At 49.0% G+C, this 20,264-nt stretch overlaps 1 protein-coding gene across 6 annotated transcripts; it reads left to right on the top strand.

Annotated features, from left to right (window-relative positions):
* The first annotated feature begins 332 nt into the window (after positions 1–332).
* On the top strand, positions 333–19,336 carry si:ch211-168d1.3 (ras and Rab interactor 2). 6 transcript variants are annotated; one of them, XM_034614963.1, is made up of 13 exons: positions 333–568; positions 7,744–7,887; positions 8,491–8,605; positions 8,807–8,879; positions 9,402–9,493; positions 9,725–9,770; positions 9,801–9,906; positions 10,115–10,396; positions 10,768–11,308; positions 15,073–15,381; positions 15,857–15,988; positions 16,804–16,973; positions 18,778–19,336. In XM_034614963.1, the coding sequence occupies exons 2-13, from the start codon at positions 7,744–7,746 to the stop codon at positions 19,099–19,101; spliced, it is 2,334 nt and encodes a 777-aa protein (XP_034470854.1). In that variant the 5' UTR covers positions 333–568; the 3' UTR covers positions 19,102–19,336. The 6 variants fall into 6 exon arrangements, with proteins under 6 accessions (XP_034470854.1, XP_034470858.1, XP_034470857.1 ...); XM_034614967.1 differs by having other exon boundaries at positions 9,725–9,771; positions 9,808–9,906; XM_034614966.1 differs by having other exon boundaries at positions 334–568; positions 10,121–10,396.
* The last annotated feature ends 928 nt before the right edge of the window (positions 19,337–20,264 follow it).

Below are 20,264 nucleotides of genomic sequence, written 5' to 3'. Positions count from 1 at the left end.
GGATATTAGGGAACTTAAGGAATATGGTGTTGACATAGTAAGGGGCTTTTTAAGGGATATTAGGGAACTTAAGGAATATGGTGTTGACATAGTAAGGGGCTTTTTAAGGGATATTAGGGAACTTAAGGAATATGGTGTTGACATAGTAAGGGGCTTTTTAAGGGATATTAGGGAACTTAAGGAATATGGTGATGACATACTAAGGGACTTTTGGACTCAAAGAATATGCAAAGGGAGCCTTAAGGTTTTATTGTGGTCTCACTGACATGACGTGATGTGTGTGTGTGTGTGTGTGTGTGTGTGTGTGTGTGTGTGTGAGAGAGAGAGAGAGAGAGTAGGGAGGAGACACACACACACACACACACACACACACACTCTGAGTCTCCCTCCTCAGACGCGCAGACAGAATTTAAAATGTGTGCGCATTTCCCTGGCGAGCGGCGCGTGGGGCTCGGACACGGAGACGCACGAACACGCAACTCTGCCGGACGCCTTAATTAATTAGAGACCACGAGCAGGAGACCACGCACCGCACCGCACCGCACCTGTTCCCACCGTCACGCACGAGGTGAGTTCCCCTCACGCGCCTGAAGTCACAGCTGGAACGTGCTCATTGGTTTTCTCTTTGTTTTCTCGACTTCAAAGCGCGTTGGCGTTTGTTGTTTCACGTAGTTTCCGGTGTGTAAACAGTGCAGCTGTTTCCCGCGTCGTGCTCAGGTGCTCGGGACAGACACGTGGACACGAGGTGACACTCATCAGCTGTGGGCTGATGGAATTAAGAGGGACAACCACAGAGAGGAGAGTGAGACAGAGAGGGAGACAGAGAGGGAAGCTGGGATTGTTTGTCCTCAGGTTTGTGCTCGGGTTTGTGCTCAGTATAGTCTTTAGGTTTGTCCTCAGGTTTGTCCTCAGGTTTGTCCTCAGGTTGTCACAGGACAGTTTATCTCATCTCTTTCAAATTGAGTCCTTATACATCATTTCTGGAAGCATCTGAGCAGCTTCTCCTCCATCTTTCACGGAGCGGTTTGGTTTCCTGCAGCTGATGTTTCCACTCAAACAGGTGAAGTCCTGCCTCGTCCAGCTGCAGCTCTGAGCTCCGTCCACTCAGACTCTTCGTCTCTGAAGCCTCCTGATCTCTCGTCTCCTCTCAGGACAGAGTCAGTGGAATCTCTCACCATTGGACTGTTGCATAACTTTAAAACTCAAGTGCCATCCTGCCTGCGTAGGAGTAGATGTGATGTTCCCACTTCCTTGCTGTTGTGTTGCTCGTTAACATTCTGAGAGGCTCATTACTGTCAGTGGCGTTTTGGGACTTTTACATGGGCTGGGGGGGGGGGGGGGGGGGGGGGGGGTTCATGCAGATGAGGAGGGGCCCTTCCCTCACCAAGCTGTGATCGTGCAGAACCATGCAGAGTGCGGCGGCTGAGGGTTTGTTCATTTGGACTGAATGTGTGTGTTTGTGGGGGGGGCTGTTGTGTAGGAGGAGTGAGATCTCAGAGTCTTCACATGACGCTCGGAGCTGTTGGACAGAGTTCAGTCCTCCCCTGAGCTGTCTGTCCTCCTGCAGACAGACAGGCGACAGTAACCATCGTCCTGCAGCTCGAACCCTGAAACCAGAACCCACCATTTGGAAGGAGAGCAGGAATCTGGCAGGTCCTCAGATAAGATCCTGGCAGCAGAAGGAGAAGAACTCAGGAGTGTGCAGAGCTTCAGTTGTTCTCCTGTTGAAGTGGAGATCGAAGTCAAAGCACTGGTGATAAACACACTGACGTCAGTAGATGAGTAATCTTAGACTGTTATTAATTTGTTATTGATTGTTTCAACGTCCCAGCAGCGTCTCCATCTCAGTGAGAATATGGAGGCAGCTGTTTTCAGACATGAGATAACGTGTGTGCCGGGACGTTCTCCGGAGTTTGTCCCGCAGCAGCAGATTGTCCGGGCGGGAGCGTTCAGGTGAGGGCTGGCGTCCCGGGCACGAGGCAGGACGCCCAGTCTGTGCAGGAAGGATCAGGGGATCGAGCCGCCGGGGCGAGGTCCTGCCCGACATGCGGGCGTCCGATCATGAGACGGCCAATCAGGACGTTTGACCTTTAAAGGACAAAGTGAAACCAAACTTATCCCACACGAACACTTTAATGACAAAACTGAGTAAATCCACAAACCTCTTGTTCCTGCAGATTGTCAGAGACGCGTTAGATTGAAGAGGAAGCAGGTCTGTGACTTCCTGTGTCCACAGCAGCTTCCATGCAGCCTCTTGTCCTCTTGTGGTCACTCTAACACAATCTAACAATGGAGGATGAAAGCGATCCATCGTTGTCACGACGCTGAGCTCTCACACGAGGGAGCGGAGGACAAAGTCAAGGACAAATGTTTGTTGCTGAGACGATGAGCTCACACATCCAAGATGTTTTTCTTTAAAAAAACATCTTCAGATTTAAATCTGTAAAAAGCTTTTGAACTACAACTTAGTAATAATCAAAAGAAAAACAGGAAACCAGTTCTGGCTCCAATTCCATAAAACACCTGCTCAGCAGAACTTTAGAGTCGAGTGTTGAGAGACGTGATTATTCTTCCGCTCGCTCGTCCACAACCTCTGACCTTCACCTTTTATACCAGTGAGGAGCGTCCTGTCTGAAGAGCTCCTCACGCTGCTGGTGAGTCACTGACTCTCACGCTCACCAACATCAGACGCTAACAAGCTTTTCAAGTGCATCAATACGACTGTTTCTACTTTCTGATGTTGCCAAGACATTTCCATCCTGCTTCCTTTCTTTCCTCTGATTATAAAAACAAGTGTGAGGAGCCCGACGGTGAAATGAGTCCAGCTGCTGTTTCCAGACGTGACGGCAGCAAGTGACAGCGTCTTGGAGAACGTTGTTGGGTTTTTCACAGTCGGCGAGTTGATAGATGGTTTTCTGGCAACTTATCACGAGAAAGGTTTGATTTGAAGTTTCCAAACAAGTTAAACAACAAGATTCAGTTCAACTGTTAAATTAAAACCAGGTCCGACTGTGAAACGGCCCCGAGCCTCCAGATGTTTGTGATTTCCTCTGCAGCTGATTGACAGCTCGTCACTGGCACGTCTTGCCTCGCTCGTGTTTTAGAGTAGAGAGAGTTTGTTGACGGGAAGTTATTTGTTCCGGGTCCAGAAAGTGAGGCCAGTGCTGAAGTGGCTGAAGGCTGTGTTCTCTTCATCGACCAGCAGAGGGTTGAGACGTTATGACGTGTGTGAGAGGGTTCGAGTCCCAAACTGTCAACAGCTAGTTTTTTCAATTTGCCTTTTGCAATAAAAACCAAAGCTGTTCTTCTTATTTTGAAGAAACGTTCCGGCGTCGATGTCAGAAAGAAACTAAATGATAAAGAAACATGGACCAGGTTCAGATCCGTGGTCCCTGCTGCACAGTCTGTCTGCGTCCCAGGGCGTGTTCGTGTCGTCCATCTTTATTTACACAGAAACTCAAACAACACATTTAGAATCGACCGTTATCTCTCTAACCCTAAAGGGGGGGGGGGGGGGTCAGTTTGATTCAGTGCAGAAGAAACAGGAACGACGCTGTGAAGCAGAAATATGAGACAGTTTAAAGATTTGATGTCACGGTGATGGATCGTCTGCACACACACACACACACACACACACACACACTAACACACACACACACTAACACACACACACACACACACACGCTGGTCTGACAGAACTATTTGTGATGGTGGCCCCTCTGAATCACGGCAGCAGTTAAGCGATATGCTTCTAAAATTATGAATATTCACAGTTATGCCAACAGTCCCTCTTCTCTCCTGCAGCCCAAGTGTTGCCTCTGACTCACACTAATGCCTTTTGTACAACTTTGTCACACACACACACACACACACACACACACACACACAGACACACACACACACACACACACACACACACACACACACACACAGAGCCATTTGCTTCTGGGCTCTTGCAGCAGGCATCAAAATGGACACCTGTCAGCAGGCCCCTGCCCACTGCTGCCCCCGGTGGATGCTTATAGCCCACAGCATCATGCTGTTCCGTTAGTCAGCCTGCGCTCGACGGGCGGCCGGCTCGACCCCGTCACGGTCCGTGTGTCCAGCCCGGCGCTGCTGGTTCGGCGTCACGCAGGACGAGATGAGCAACGAGGACACAGTCATCGTTGTGTTGATGAAGTCTGTCTGTGCAGGAAACAGGCGTCCACTCCTAGTTTCTACTTTTTCACCTGTGCTTCAACAGCAAAGTCGTAATATTACATGAAACGAAAAGGTTTTATTCCCAGAAAGAAAAGTCGTGAATTTACAAAAACACACGTAGTCCGGATATTACGCAAAGAAATGTATTAAGACGAAATATTACAAGAAAAAAGTGATAGATTTACAAAAATAAATAAAGTCGTAATAATGAAGAGAAAGAAAATCGTAATATTATGATGTTCGGAGATTTTGCTGCTTATTTCCTTATTCTCGTAATATCGTCCCCTTTCTTCTCGTTAAATCACGACTTTCTTCTGCTAACGTTACGTCTTTATTCTGGAAACGTGGGATCTGTAAGAACTCGTCTCTGCTCAGTTCGCAGCTTCTCCGCTGTAGCAACCAGCTGCGATAAGCTCCACGCTCTGTTGTGTCTGTGTTTAGTGTTGTTTAGTGTTGTTTAGTGTTGTAGCTTCAACAGTTTGTGTTGTTCTTCAGATTTCGTCTCTGCAATAAGGTGCAAAACTCTCAGGATCATTTTTCTTGTCTCTGAGTCAATATTTGCTAAATCAAATCTGCTGTTCACTTTTCTGAAATAGTGGTGAACACGTCTCTGGGACTGGGTCGACAACACGGAGACAGAATTTAGGCTTTTCCAAAACTCCACTTCTCTCTGCAACTCCCCCCAGGTTCCCTCCCCTTCCTCCCTCCCCTTCCTCCCTCCCCTTCCTCCCTCCTCTTCCTCCCTCCTCTTCCTCCCTCCTGCCTCCTCATCTACTTCTTGTAGAGTTGCATTGGGCAGCTTCACATGTTCTGGTCCATCCTGCTGAGCTTCTGCCTTCAGGTGCACAAAGACCTTGTGAGACGAGCAGTGAACGTCTCCTGGTTTCCTTCCCAGTCCGCCGGCCCAGCGACGCTGTGATTCCTTCACACAGATTTAATTTCCAGACTTTTCTCTGTTTCATGGTTTTTATCTCATCTGTTCCTGCCTGTGTTTCTCTGAGGGAATTACATAAGTCCCTGTGTGTGTGGGCAGCGATGAATTTATGTAAGGCGGACCTGGAAATGGCAAAACACTCGGGTCTCGCTCTGTTTTCTCTCACACATACACTTTTACAGTGTGTGCGACTGTGTGTGCAGTTGTGTATTCACTCTGGCTGCAGATACACAATGTGGAGACTCATTTAAACACTTTTACATTATTTCATTGCTGATTGTTACTTATGTGAAGTTAGTAACACCTCACTTTAACAGTTCCTGCTTTTAGATAAACCCCGTCCGCCCTAGTTACTGTTGCTGTGTGTATGAATCTCTCCATCAACACATGGCACATGGTGCTGTCCTGTTATTAAATTATTAATTCAAATTCTGAAAGATTAGATGGATTCTTTATTGATCCTGAAAGAAGTTCAGACTTCCAGTAGCTTCAAACACATTCAGGGCAAGAAGAAGGAATTTCAGAGGTGAAGTAAAAAGCTGTTAACAAATGATCAGTAACGAATAAGAAAATACTTAAACTAAAAAGCTCCAGTGGAAATCTAGTGTGCATATCAGTGAAGATGTGTTTTTATGGAGGCTCTGCAAGAAGTCAACAAAAAAACTACTTGTAAGCTTTAAATACAGGAAAATATTCAGCTGTGATTAGATTGAAGCTTTTCAGTTTGTTCCACTCACAGAAGATGTGATGTGCATCTCATTATGATTATTATTGTAATCTAAAGATAATAACGATATTCAGTCTTTGAAAGTTTCTCACATTAGAGAGTTTAACAAACTGTCAAACCTTCTCATTTTTAACAGGATCAGAAAGTTCTTCCAGAGTTCGTTCTGCAGGCGTCAGCACGTTATGTAACACCACCCCCCCAGTGCTATTTACCATCCACTGCTAATGGAGCTGCAGACTGATGCACAGGTAACTCCCCCGAGAGGAGACTCATGTGAAAGTGACAGGAGAGAGAACCAGCTGGAGCCGGTTCAGCTGCTTCACCCTGAGCCGCGAGGCAGGAAGTGAAACACACGATTCATGGCAGCGCAGAGAAAAGCTTCTTCAGGAGAAATACCTCTGCTCCCCGGAAAACCTGTCACCCCCCCCCGGCCCAGTGTGTGTGTGTGTGTGTGTGTGTGTGTGTGTGTGTGTGTGTGTGTCCGTGCACGCCCGCGCACCTCCGACTCGTCAGGGGGGGGGGGGGGGGGGTTTCACTGAGTGGGAATGCCTGGTAGGATGTGGGCATGATAGGCCCCGGGTTACCATGGCAACCATCTGCTGCTACGTTCGCAATCGTTCGCCGGCGGCCCACACAGTGTGACATCCAGTGTGTGTCTGTGTGTGTCTGTGTGTGTGTGTGTGTGTGTGATTGAATGACAACATTACAGGCCAAAAATAAAAAGACACACGCATTTCAAACTGAACGACGCTGTTTTAAGTGCCAATAAAGGAGCAATTATGCAGAAAGTGAAAGTTCAAATGCATTAATTCTGTAGAAAATGTGTTTTCGGTTGTTCCGGTGTAGACGAGAGGAGGAGGAGGAGGAGGAGGAAGAGGAGGAGGAGGAGGAGGAGGAGGAGAGGTGTGCGACGCTCAGAGCGACACACAGCGACGCAGATCATGGGATGAGGGGAGGGGTTTGAACCTGAGACTGTAAATAAAGATGGACGACACGCTTCCACTTCCTCTCGTTGCACAAAACTGAAGCCGAAATATCACGGATGTGAAACTGAAGTGTGAGTTGTAGTGATCGTGGGGGAGGAGCCGTGGGGACGACATGTTGGATGTTTTTAACATGTAACATTATATTATATATTATGTAACATGACTTTTTATTTTGGCCTGTGTGGATGGTGTTTATGACCCGTACTAAGGCCGGCCACTAGGGGGCATGTTTTGGCTCCACTCCTGGGAGCTGTCTGTCAGGACGACTTGCTCAAAAGCACTGTCACTCACCAAAGATTATAAATAAATACAATTAAACGTTATGATGCCGAATGTGAACGACCAACGTCCAATAACGACAATAAAGTCAGAACAGGAAGTGTTTCCTAAAATCAAATATGTATTTTTCTTTTCTTCACTTGACAACACAGATCTGATTTGTGTTAAATAGTCACCGTGTGGTTGTGATACAGGTTGGTGCCGAACATATCTTAGTAGTATATATATATACATGTATATACAGTATATTTATATATATACAGTATATATATTCTCTGAAGTATTTGCTTCAGGTTTGTGTGTTTGTTTAACTCTGCAGGAGCATCAGGTTCAGTTAAAAACAAAACGCTGACATGAGCGACGCACAGGATCAATAACAGGAGTGTGTGTGTGTGTGTGTGTGTGTGTGTGTGTGTGTGTGTGTGTGTGTGTGTGTGTGTGTGTGTGTGTGTGTGTGTGTATCTTTTACACACAAGATGTTAACGTACGAGTTCACGTGTGTAGAACATTTTATTATTTGCGGTGTATTTCCTATGAATGTATATTATTCGTTATCTCGTCAGTGAAGAAACCGACAGGCCCTGAAGGATGTTTCTTTATTCGGTGATGTGTTTCAGATGCAGGGGGGGGGCAGCACACAGCGAGGCTCTGCGCGGCTCTTCAGCGTCCTGGATCGTCTCCTGCTCACGCATCCCGTGTGGCTGCAGCTGTCACTCAACCACGACTCCGCCCTCTACATCCTGCTCAGAGAGCCTGTGGGGGTGAGGAGCAATCGATCACACACTAAAAACCAAGAATCAATCATAGGTGAAGTGATGTTGGAGCATATTTCAACCACTTCATCGCTTATGAAACTTTAAACTACATTAAACGTTAACAGTGAGAAGTGGGACTGGTTCAGTTAGATGATCCCAGTGAAACCGACCTCTCCTTTCAAAGACAGAAGTAGCTGTTTTTAGATATTTAAAGATGACTTGATAAAGTTCTTCTTCTACTACTTCTTCAAAATGTGACGTTGGATGTGTCGGAAACGAAACTGTAGAAAACTCGATCTTGAAAATATAAAGGCCTCATATTAGGTCACATGATTAACGATTAACTTGACATGAAGACTAGTTCCAAACCGACCTGTTGAGACCTTTAACGCTGGTAAATCATCATGTTGTGTTGTCATTTGAATAAACTACACACAAACACAACAGTCCTGTGCTAACAGCAACTTTCACACGCTGAAATGTTCCAGTAGAGTTTACGCTCAACACCGATTTTGAGCTTTGACTCTGCTGTCTGCACCATCTGCACCACGAAGTCCTAACACATCTCTTCACTTCCATCTCGTTCCTGTGTTCTCTCGTTGCTCGCAGACCTTTCTGGTGCGAAAGTGCAGCTCCAGCCAGAGGAAGGTTCTGTGTTTGAGAGTGACAGCGGACCGGAGTGCCTCCTCTGTGAAGGAGTGCTTCATCTGTGAAGAGGACTCCAGTGAGTAAATCCCGTCCTCATCCGCCTGCTCGCGCTGCATGTCTCCGCTCAGCCCGTGGTGCAGTGCAGCTCTTGTGCTGGGTGAAGTGATGGCAGTGAAGCAGAGAGGATGACGATGGCTCCTCCGCATTATTTCAGCTGTTAGATTTGAACGAGTGTGTCGCTGCCTCCACGTCCTCAAACTGTCTGTTCTGTCCCCAGCCTTCGCCCTGGAGAGCTCCGCCCTCAGCTTCCCCGACCTGTGTCGACTGGTGGCCTTCTACTGTGTCAGCAGGTGATGTATTCTGTCAGCCCCAGTGACCCCAGTGACCCCAGTGATCCCAGTGACCCCCTGACCAGATCCCCTGTTATCACCTGACACAGTGTTGAACCGCTGATAGCTAGTGACCAACAACCATCCACACCTACGGACAATTAGCCCAAACCGGGATTTGAACCTCCTACCCACTGCACCACCGTGCCGTCCCCTCTCACACAAGACAAGTCCGATTTATTATCCCACACATGCAAACATCATAAAAACAACATATCAAACCAACCATTTGGGTGAAGTCACTGTATTAATATCCCAGACAAAGCAGAGCTTGTGTTGTTTAGGTTCTATGTGATTAGGAACTTTTATTAATTTGTACTCGTGGTGTTTTGATGTATTGCGTCTTCTAGTTGTACATTTTACTTTGTGAAGCACTTTGGTCGACCGAGTGGTTTTAAATGAGCTTTATGAATAAACACCTTGTGCAGGGGGTGTGGCCTGACCACATGACGGACATGTGATCACGTGTTTTCTCGTCTCCAGGGATGTGTTGCCTTTCCCACTGGAGCTGCCGGACGCCATCGCCAAGGCCACAACTCACCGGCAGCTGGAGGCCATTTCCCACATGGGACAAGGTCTGTGGACGCCCCCCCTGCAGAGCGTTACTCTGTCCACTTGTCCCTTTTCAAAGATCTTTATTACAACGCATCATAATAACTGGTTAATTCTTGTTTGCACATTTAAAAGATTCATTTAAAGATATCTGAACCTCAAGCCAGTTTGCTGCCTTTTACAAAACATCTGATTTGGTGAGTGCAAAACCAACGTGTCTCTTCTTCTCTTCGACTTCCTGGATGTTGCACCAGACTTCTGGAGCTCGCCAGGTTCTCCAGACGTCCAAAACGGACCCGTGGCGCCATCTGCATCCACCAGCGGCAGCCCGGCCCAGCCGGCGGGGGCCCAGGACCGGTGCCCCCTGCTGAGCCGAGGCAGACAAGGCAAACTCTGCTTCATCAACCCGCTCTTCCTGCAGCTGGAGGTTTACAAGGTGAGCAATGAAGCTTCAGGTGAATATCTCTGCTTTTCTTTATCAAGATTGAACGAGATCAATCTTTCCTGAATCCTGAAAAGTCCATTATATATTATATGCTCTAAACCTCCTATCGATTGCAAATACAGCTGCTGCTGCACTTCACTTGATTCCCTTTAACGATAAACAGTTTATAAACCCAGTTTGTGTTGAATCCTCTTCTCTGCAGCAGCCGCAGCTCACACACCACAGTGCCTCCAACAAGCGGCACCGCTTCACGCGCAGCATTCGGCTCCGGCTCTCCGAGACCTCCATGAACCTGTCCCTCGAGGGCGTCGGCTCCTACTCGCCTCCGTCGTCACTGGAGCAGCCGGACGGGGCGGAGAGGCTGCAGAGGGCCAACCCACAGAGGAGAGTCCACCCTGGGGCGGGGGTCCTGAGGAGAACCCCCGCTGTGTCGCCAGGTTCTGCAGAGGAAGAGGACACGATGTCCGTCTATGTGCCTGAGGTAATTTATAAGTCTGTGGGGATATACAGGGTGGATTGTTTGTGAAGGTGTTATCCTGACCGTGCATTTTCCAAACCTGACAAGTCACTTCTGAATCCTCAGGACAGGAAAGCAGAGAATAGTATTTATCTCATGCTAAGAGATATTTTTGGGTGTTTTGGGATAATTTGACCTTCAGCAGCCTTTCAAAGCAGGAAAAATAAAACCGCCCTCTGGTCATAAACGTTTGTCACGAGACAGAAGGAGGAAAAATGCTGTTTCAAAAGATCTGCAATACTGTGCACACAGCATTTTACAGAACATACAGTTTTAAGAATTTAGAATTATTAACCAAATGAATATTATAGCGGTACTTCCATCCGTCCTCCAAGGTGGAAGCGTCTGCGAAGCCCCAGCAGTCAGAGCGAGCGCCAGGCATCGAGGTGGCGGTCCTGGCCCTGGAGCGCCGCCCGGCTCCGTCCCTGGCCGAGCTGGACAGCAGCAGCTCCTTCAGCAGCATGGACGAGGACAACGACTCGGATTCGGATCCAGACAGCTCGCTCCAAGGCCAGATGCTCGCCCACCATCGGCCGCCCCTCGTGCGCTCCAGAGGGCGCGGCGGGCTGCACCGCATGAGCGAGGCCTTCGTTTGTTTCTTTGCTCCGGACAAGCGTCTGACGAGGCTGGTGGAGGAGCTGTCCCGGGACAGGCGCTCCACCTTCGGGGGGATGGTTCAGGACTTCCTGCTGGCACAGAGGGAGGTGCTGAAAGCCCTGGCCTCCTCGTCACCACCCTCCTCTTCCTCAGCTCCGGTGACGGCCGTGCAGCTCCTGCAGGGTCTGAGGCTCTTTCTGTCCCAGGCCAGGTGCTGCCTGCTGGACAGTGGAGAGCTGGAGCCGCCCATCGAGACGCTGGTGCCAGAGAACGAGAAAGGTACAGAGACCGTGTCCACACACAACAAGCACTCATCAGAGTAGTGTCTCATCGTGTCTCATCGTATCGGGTCATCGTATCGTGTCATCGTATCGTGTCTCATCGTATCGTGTCATCGTATCGTGTCATCGTATTGTGTCATCGTATTGTGTCTCATCGTATCGCGTCTCATCGTATCGTGTCATCGTATTGTGTCATCGTATCGTGTCTCATCGTATCGTGTCTCATCGTATCGGGTCTCATCGTATCGTGTCTCATCGTATCGGGTCTCATCGTGTCTCATCGTATCGTGTCTCATCGTATCGGGTCATCGTATCGTGTCATCGTATCGTGTCTCATCGTATCGTGTCTCATCGTATCGGGTCTCATCGTATCGTGTCATCGTATCGTGTCATCGTATCGTGTCATCGTATCGTGTCATCGTATTGTGTCATCGTATCGTGTCTCATCGTGTCTCATCGTATCGCGTCTCATCGTATCGTGTCTCATCGTATCGTGTCTCATCGTATTGTGTCATCGTATCGTTTCTCATCGTGTCTCATCGTATCGCGTCTCATCGTATCGTGTCTCATCGTATCGTGTCTCATCGTATCGTGTCATCGTATCGTTTCTCATCGTGTCTCATCGTATCGTGTCTCATCGTATCGTGTCTCATCGTATCGTGTCATCGTATCGTTTCTCATCGTGTCTCATCGTATCGTGTCTCATCGTATCGTGTCTCATCGTATCGTGTCATCGTATCGTTTCTCATCGTGTCTCATCGTATCGCGTCTCATCGTATCGCGTCTCATCGTATCGTGTCTCATCGTATCGCGTCTCATCGTATCGTGTCTCATCGTATCGTGTCTCATCGTATCGTGTCATCGTATCGTGTCTCCGTATCGTGTCTCATCGTATCGTGTCTCATCGTATCGTGTCTCAGTGTGTGTCATCGTATCGTGTCTCATCGTATCGTGTCTCATCGTATCGTGTCTCATCGTATCGTGTCATCGTATCGTGTCTCATCGTATCGTGTCTCATCGTATCGTGTCTCAGTGTGTGTCATCGTATCGTGTCTCATCGTATCGTGTCTCATCGTATCGTGTCTCATCGTATCGGGTCTCATCGTGTCTCATCGTATCGCGTCTCATCGTATCGTGTCTCATCGTATCGTGTCTCATCGTATCGGGTCTCATCGTATCGGGTCTCATCGTGTCTCATCGTATCGTGTCTCATCGTATCGTGTCTCATCGTGTCTCATCGTGTCTCATCGTGTCGTACTTGTCTCTTCTCATCTGGACGGACACCAGGAGAGTCCAGTGCAGCAGAACAGTAAACAGTGACTGAATAGAGACAGGGGACACAGGTCTGTGGGAACAGACGGTGCTTCCTGTTAAAGGTGGGCGGCTGCTCGGGCTCCAGTAAAGACAGTGTACAAAGTAGTTTGCGTGGGGGGGGCAGAGCTCATATTGTCTGTGGTATTTAGAAAACAGCGTTAGGAAGCCCGGCCCGATGCGTCCCTCACTCCCGTCCCTCACTCCCGTCCCTCACTCCCGTCCTCTGAAGTGTGATCATCACTGCAGAGACGTGTTCCTCTGACAGGTCCGGGTCGGAGCCTCTGACTCGGACCTGTGCGTAGGCTTCTCTTCTCTGGACTCTTTGTGTGTGTCTGTCCAGTGTGCGTCTGTAGGTGTGTGTCTGTAGGTGTGTGTCTGTAGGTGTGCGTCTGTGTGTGTGTGTCTGTAGGTGTGTTTGTGTGCAACTGTGTGATGATGGATGGTTGCCTGGCACTGCAGAGGCTTCAGGGGGGAGAGCGGCCGGCCGCTGCCTCCCTCCCTCCCTCCCTCCCTCCCTCCCTCCCTCCATCCATCCCTCCTTCCCTCCTTCCCTCCCTCCATCCCTCCCTCCCTCCATCCATCCCTCCCTCCATCCCTCCATCCATCCCTCCCTCCATCCCTCCCTCCCTCCCTCCCTCCCTCCATCCATCCCTCCCTCCATCCCTCCCTCCATCCCTCCATCCATCCATCCATCCATCCCTCCCTCCATCCCTCCATCCCTCCCTCCATCCCTCCCTCCCTCCCTCCATCCATCCATCCTTCCCTCCCTCCCTCCATCCCTCCCTCCATCCATCCCTCCCTCCATCCCTCCCTCCCTCCATCCATCCCTCCTTCCCTCCCTCCCTCCATCCATCCCTCCCTCCATCCCTCCATCCCTCCCTCCATCCCTCCCTCCCTCCCTCCATCCATCCATCCTTCCCTCCCTCCCTCCATCCCTCCCTCCATCCATCCCTCCCTCCATCCCTCCCTCCCTCCATCCATCCCTCCTTCCCTGCATCCCTCCCTCCATCCATCCCTCCATCCCTCCCTCCCTCCATCCATCCCTCCATCCCTCCCTCCCTCCCTCCATCCCTCCCTCCATCCTTCCCTGCATCCCTCCCTCCATCCATCCATCCCTCCCTCCCTACCTCCATCCCTCCATCCTTCCCTGCATCCCTCCCTCCATCCCTCCCTCCCTCCCTCCCTCCCTCCATCCCTCCCTCCATCCCTCCCTCCCTCCCTCCTTCCTGTGATTCTGATTTATCTCGCATTGCGTCGGTGGGACGCATTTGCATTTTTTTCTCCCCCTCGTTTATCATAAAAAGATATCACAGTCCCACGCTCACTCCAAGAGCAGCACGATTCAGGGGAGGGTGGGAGGGGGGGATGGAAATAGACACTTCACTTGAACAAATGTAATCAGTTACACATCGAGGAGTAATAAAGAGGACTGGCCTGCAACTGACCAGGATGTAATCACATTACTTGTAATCTGTTACTCTCCGGGGCTGGTAAAAGAAAGAGGGGATGGGACCGGGCAGGGGGGGGGGGGGGGGGGGGGGGTAGAGAGAGGGAGGGGGTGTTAGAGGATTATATGGATGGAGAAGAGGGAGAGGAGGATATTGATGATGAGTGGAAAACAGTGTGCTGGAGAATTGTTACCCATTAGTCAGCACTGCCCACTGAGTGAGTGAGTGAGTGAGTGAGTGTGTGTGTGTGTGTGTGTGTGTGTGTGTGTGTGTGTGTGTGTGTGTGTGTGTGTGTGTGTGTGTGTGTGTGTCATCACATCACTGTTGTCAAGCCAAAAGATAAAACCTTCTTCTGAATGTTTGTGTTTTCAGGGGTAAAGAAATCATTTTTGTTTTACTACTGTTTTAATATGGAATTAAACATAATAAACACAAATACTGTAAGAATAAGGAGAACATTAAAGTCAATCAGTAAAAAACTGTAAAATAAAAAATATATTTGACATGAAAATATCTGCAATTGTTTCAGATTCATTTTTCCTCTGTAAACATATTTCATACTTTATCTGTTTATATCAACCTCTACATATCTGTATGTGATATCCCCAGAAGGTCAAAGGTCAATGCCCCTCTCACCTCAAACAACACAGTTTTGTTCTTGTGAACATAATATCTCAGAAAGGCCTCGAGGGGATTTCTTCAAATTTGGCAAAAATGTTGCTCACTCACATATTAAGTGATGAGATTATGATATTCAGAGGTCGAGGTCCCGGTGGCCTCAGGAAAGATGTTATTAGCCTCTACAACATCTCCAGTCTGAGATGTCTGACCTGAGGATTCCACGATAATGATCCTCACCTTCTGGGTCCTGGTCAGGGCCTGGAGATATGTCATTGATCTCTTTTATCTCCAGAACCATGTTTCACAGCTGTATGTAAAGATGTCCAGTTTCCCTCTGAACCCTAACCCCCCTAACCCTAACCCTTCCCCTCCGTTCCAGACCTGGCGCTGGAGCGAGCCATGTTCTCCTGCGTGCTCCGGCCCCTGAGGTCCCACCTGGAGAAGGCTCTGGTGGCGTTGCACAACCAGGACGGCTCCAGCCAGCGCCTCACCCAGAACCTGCTCCGTCTGAGAGGGGACGCCGCCATGGAGCGGCTCGGCGTGCGGACGGGCGTCCCGGACAGCCGCGGGGTGGAGCGGGTGAAGCAGAAGCTGGTGCTCATGCAGCGGACGCACTCGCCCATCGACAAAGTCCTGCTGCTGCTGCAAGTTTGCAAGTGCGTCCACAAGGCCATGGGCTGCCTGCTCGGTGAGACCGGACTCCAGCTGGTTTCTGTGGCTTTCAGGGCTCGACTGTCACTGAAGCTCACAGCGTGTTTCACAGATCACTCACACTGGAGATATTTCATTTGATTCATTTTACACAAACTGTTTCTTGCTGCTTGAAACTGTAACGAATAATAATTTTCGCAGCCGTGTTAAACATCTCCATGGTAACAGCAAGCTCAGCCAATCACAGACATCGCTATAACGTCTGGTTTTTACAGAATCCCGTTGTCTAACGTTAAGCTTGTTGATTGGACAGTTTCTCGACTTCTTTCAATTTAAACAAAGAGTAACAATGAAAATAAAGATTCTGTCCAGTTTGTTCCAAAAACTCTTCTCAGGAAAGAAAGAAAAATATGAATATCTTCCATTTATTCAAGTCATCTTTAATCAATTCATCTTGTCAGCGTCAAATAATCTCAAATTACACTTGGACTGTCCTGTTGCTGTCTTTGCAGGACAGGAAGTGAGCTGGGATGACTTCCTGCCGTCCCTGTCGTATGTGATGGTGGAGTGTAACCGGCCCCACATTCTGCTGGAGGTGGAGTACATGATGGAGCTGCTGGAGCCGTCCTGGCTCGGAGGGGAGGGTAATACCGACACGTCTGATTTACTGCAGCTCCCAAAACATCCGCTGTGCAGGAGCTGTAATTTTATTTTGAAACGTGTCAAACGAGCTGTTAAATCAATAGAAGATCTCACCGCCCTTGTGTGGGAGGAGAGGATCGTCCATGTGAGAGCAGCGCTGATACATCCTGTGATGCCACCAGCTTTCACACACGTCTTCACATCAGAGCAGGGAACTGAAACCTCTCAATTCACTTTGATGACTTGAGACTCGAACTCGACAAAACCTGGAAAACCTCCTTTTTGATCCGTAGCATTAAATTCACAGAGAAACGCTTTATGATCGGGGAACAATTCTAAATCCAAAGTTCAGGACTTGATGCACGATTAGTTAAACTCACATTTAATCATAAGACCTTTAGGTTGTTGTGGAAAACCACAGAGACATTAGCATCACATTTAGTTTTGCTTGCTTCATTTTCTATAAATAATCCTTTTGTATGTTTTACACCTGTGCTTGTAAATGTAAATCAGCTTTTAATGTGAATCTGTCGAGTACATATTTGATATATCAGCTTTTGATTAATCCCTTGATAATTAGATCAACTGATGAATGAATACCTGATACTTAATTAAATGTTTCTGTATTTTCTTACATATTTCTGTGTATTTTCTTTTAGTTTCTTCCACCCACTACACTTGAACTACTCCTGGTCACTGAACAATGAGCGATGAGCGATGTGACTGTTATTCGTAGTATTTAAATCAGAAGTAGAGCGTTCAAGGAGTAAACAGCCTGTGTGAAGTTTGTATTTTAGGATTCCTGTTTTCCTCCCAGGCGGTTACTACCTGACCAGTGTGTTCGCCAGCCTGTGTCTGATCCGGAGCCTGGACGGGGAGCAGCCGGCGGCGGGCTGCCTGACGCCCGAGGCCCAGGAGGCGCTGAAGGAGTGGAGCAGCAGACGGAGCCGAGAAGCCCAGAGACAAAAGGAGAGCCAGCAGAACCAGGTGGGTATCGAACGCCCGGCTCGCGGTGGTGAACACACTGGTGAACAGCATGTGTGGGTCAGTGCAGTGCAGGAATATTGCTTTAACACGTAGACGTCCTGTGTGAAGTGAAGAGCAAAGTGTGGATAATCTGAAACACGTGAGCGACTCCGACGACAAAACTGAATTAACAAATGTTTTGTGACAGAGCTGCTGTGAAAACATTTGAGTTTCTACGACTCGAGAGATTCTTTCAGTTAAAAAATTATAGATAAAGTGTTTTTTACTCATAAATAATCGTTTAGTTGTAAAGTTTGAATCTTGCTTTCACACAACAAGTCTCTAAAACGACCAGTTGCAGAAGGTGGCACGGGGCCTTGTTGGGAGTTTGAACAGACGTAGATACATCAATTGTATTTGCTCTGGCCTCCCAGGCCCCCCCCCCCCCCCCCCGTGACAACACATGTCTCTGTCCTGAAGTCCGGAGCCTCCACTCCAGTGTATCTGTTATTTAAAGAAGCTTCAAACAGACTCAAACTCGAAGCAGTTTGTCTTTCTAGTGTCCCAGAAGACACAAAGAGCAACAGACACCGGGAGGTGATCCATCCACAGAGCAGCTACAGTCATTACACTGATGGCGATGAGCAACATCTGGAACAGCTGTGACCTGTGATCGTTTGAACTCTCAGATGGTCGAGGTCAAGCTGAAGGTGAAGTTCCAACACACCTGGAGTTCCCTGCAGTGCGTGCACACACATTTCAGATTCATCTGAGCGGATTAGTTTTCAGACATATTTAGAGGTAATCCTCTGATCTGGGGCTGCCGGCTTACGAGGTCACGCACTGATGCACTCTGGGCGTTTTACCTCAGGTCGGTACAACGCCAGATGCAATGGAACAGAAAGGCATTGTCATCCACAGCGCTTCTGTCTCGTCACGTGGTGCCTCTCCTGGCTTCAAATAGCCGATCTAACTCACCCGGCAGCCAGATTTTCCACTGACACAGGCGGGGATCAGTGAGCCAAGTGCTATGAAGAAGTGGGCGGTCAGATAACATGAAATTTATCGAGCCGCATCTACCCATCGAAGCAGGCGAACACAATATGCACACGGACAGCGAGGAGCTCACTGACTCTGTAAGTTTTGATGATGGGAGACCTGTTGATTATAATTGCTGCTGCTGTGTGTGTGTGTGTGTGTGTGACAGAGTTGTGTGTGTGTGACAGAGTTGTGTGTGTGTGTTCAGGGTGGGATGGCTGGAGTGGGTTTGTGTGGCAGAGAAGATGATTCTCACTGGTTTCTCAAAGTTGGACGTTTGGTGAAAGGATCATGTTCAGTATGTTTTCATTGTGTGTGTGTGTGTGTGTTTCAAAGCGAGTTGTGTGTCTGTAGGTGGTTGATTATGATATTATATAATCAGGTGCAGTGTAATCAGTGTTTGACGAGACTCTTTGTGTTATTTTGTTCTGTTGAACACGTCAGAAAGTTCTGGATGAAGGAGCCGAGGGAACGAGCGGCTGAAGGGAGATTGTGTTTGTGTGGATGTGGATCCAGAGGATTCATCCTGTAACGTGCAGCAGAGAAAAGAGCAGTTTTCACGTGCAGCTCTTGTTTGTGTGGGAGGATGAAGCTTTGTTTTACAGAGAATTCTTTGATTGTGCTTTATCAGCCTGCTCTTCTCTCTCTGCTCCTGTGGCTCATCCCTCTCTCCTCCCCCTCCTTTGACCTCCCTCCATCAGCCTCTTGACCTCAGCTTTGCATGAACACAGTATGTATTCACTCTCTTTTTTCTTTCTACCTCTCCTCCCTCGCTCCCTCCCTCCAGAGGTGCGTGAGGATACTGTTCCAGGACGGGGAGCGCAGCGCTGTGCGGACGTTGCAGTGGAGAGCCGGGGAGAGCAGCCAGGCTCTGGCGCAGCTGTGCGCCGACACCTTCGGCGTGTCCGACCCGCAGCAGTACACCCTGTACTGGCGCAGCGGCGGCGAGATGAGGGCCCTGCCGCCGCAGGCCCAGCCCCAGGACCTGGCGGGCCACAGCGAGGGGGGCCCCTCGCTCTCCTACCTGAGGACCGACCACGACTTCAGCAAGATGCGGCGGCTCACCAGGGGTGGCGCCGTGGACCTGAGCGAGTCGGTGTGTGAGGAGTGAGTGGGAGGGATGGAGGAAGGAGGGAGGAAGAAGAGGATGAGGAGGAGGAGGAGGATGGAGGATCTCTTTCTCTCTTTCTCTCTCTTGTTCTGTCTCTTTCTCTCCGGCAGTGTGTTGTGTCTCGTCGTGGGTCAGGACTTGTGAAAACCCTTCTCCGGACTCGGACCTTACATGGTCAACTCTTCCCTGAACGGAGCCGAGCGGCGCAGCCCCGACGTGTAGAGACTGATCAGTGTGGCTGCTATAGCGTAAAGGAGTGTGCTGTTGTGACATGGAACATGTGTAATAAATGGATTTGGTTGTTTATGTGAAACATGAGCCCAGAGCATAGCCTGTACCATGAGGGGATTACATCATCAGAACGTGAGGAGGCTCAAATCCAAAGACAAATTCTGTGCCACTATTGTTGCCTGGAAACCAAAACCCACTTCCTGTCCACACCAGAAGGCGAACAGTCCACGGTGGTGATGTAACCCTCTCACGTTATGGTTCTGGGCAAAATATAACAGACATGGATGTTTTAATGCTTCACTTTTAATGCGTAAACGTCTGCAGATCTCTGGATGGATGTAAAAGGGTTCGGGGGGGGAGGGGGGTGGGGGGGACAAACCTCAAAACCAAAGTGACGAAAACAGAAAGAGACGCCATTTTGTGACACATCAGGTGACATGAAGCTGGAGGGAAGCTTCAAACCAGTCTACTCTTTTTAAAATCACCCAGAGACAATTTTATTCCTAATTGTGTTGGAGAAGAACCCGTCTCCTCCTTCCTCACGTCTTCTACCAGGTCAGAGACAGAAAAGCATCCGCCCGCTCTGCGTCCCACTGACCGCAACTGATTCACTGAATGACCTGCGAATGTATTACGACCTCTCGTTTCAATCCACCGCTTTTCACTTCTACTCTTTCCTCTCTGTCCGGGCCTGGTCCCGAACCCAGGACCCCCCCCCCCCCCCCCCCCCCCGCGGTGACTGCTTGAATGTAAATGTGTAAAAGTCACCAGCTCCTTCTGCTGTCCTCAGCCGACGGTTCCACTCAGTGTCCCTATCAGTTGTCATATCGTGTACTTTAAAAACCTAACTTTTGAGTGTTGGATTCGTTGGGTAGATAATATCAAACCTTAGTGTGGATTTTCAGCTTATCCTTTTGGAAGCAGCCGGGGGA

Source organism: Hippoglossus hippoglossus, chromosome 18 (genome assembly GCF_009819705.1).
Source record: "Hippoglossus hippoglossus isolate fHipHip1 chromosome 18, fHipHip1.pri, whole genome shotgun sequence".
In the NCBI taxonomy this organism is placed as follows: Eukaryota; Metazoa; Chordata; class Actinopteri; order Pleuronectiformes; family Pleuronectidae; genus Hippoglossus; species Hippoglossus hippoglossus.
This window is presented reverse-complemented; position numbering and strand designations above follow the sequence as displayed.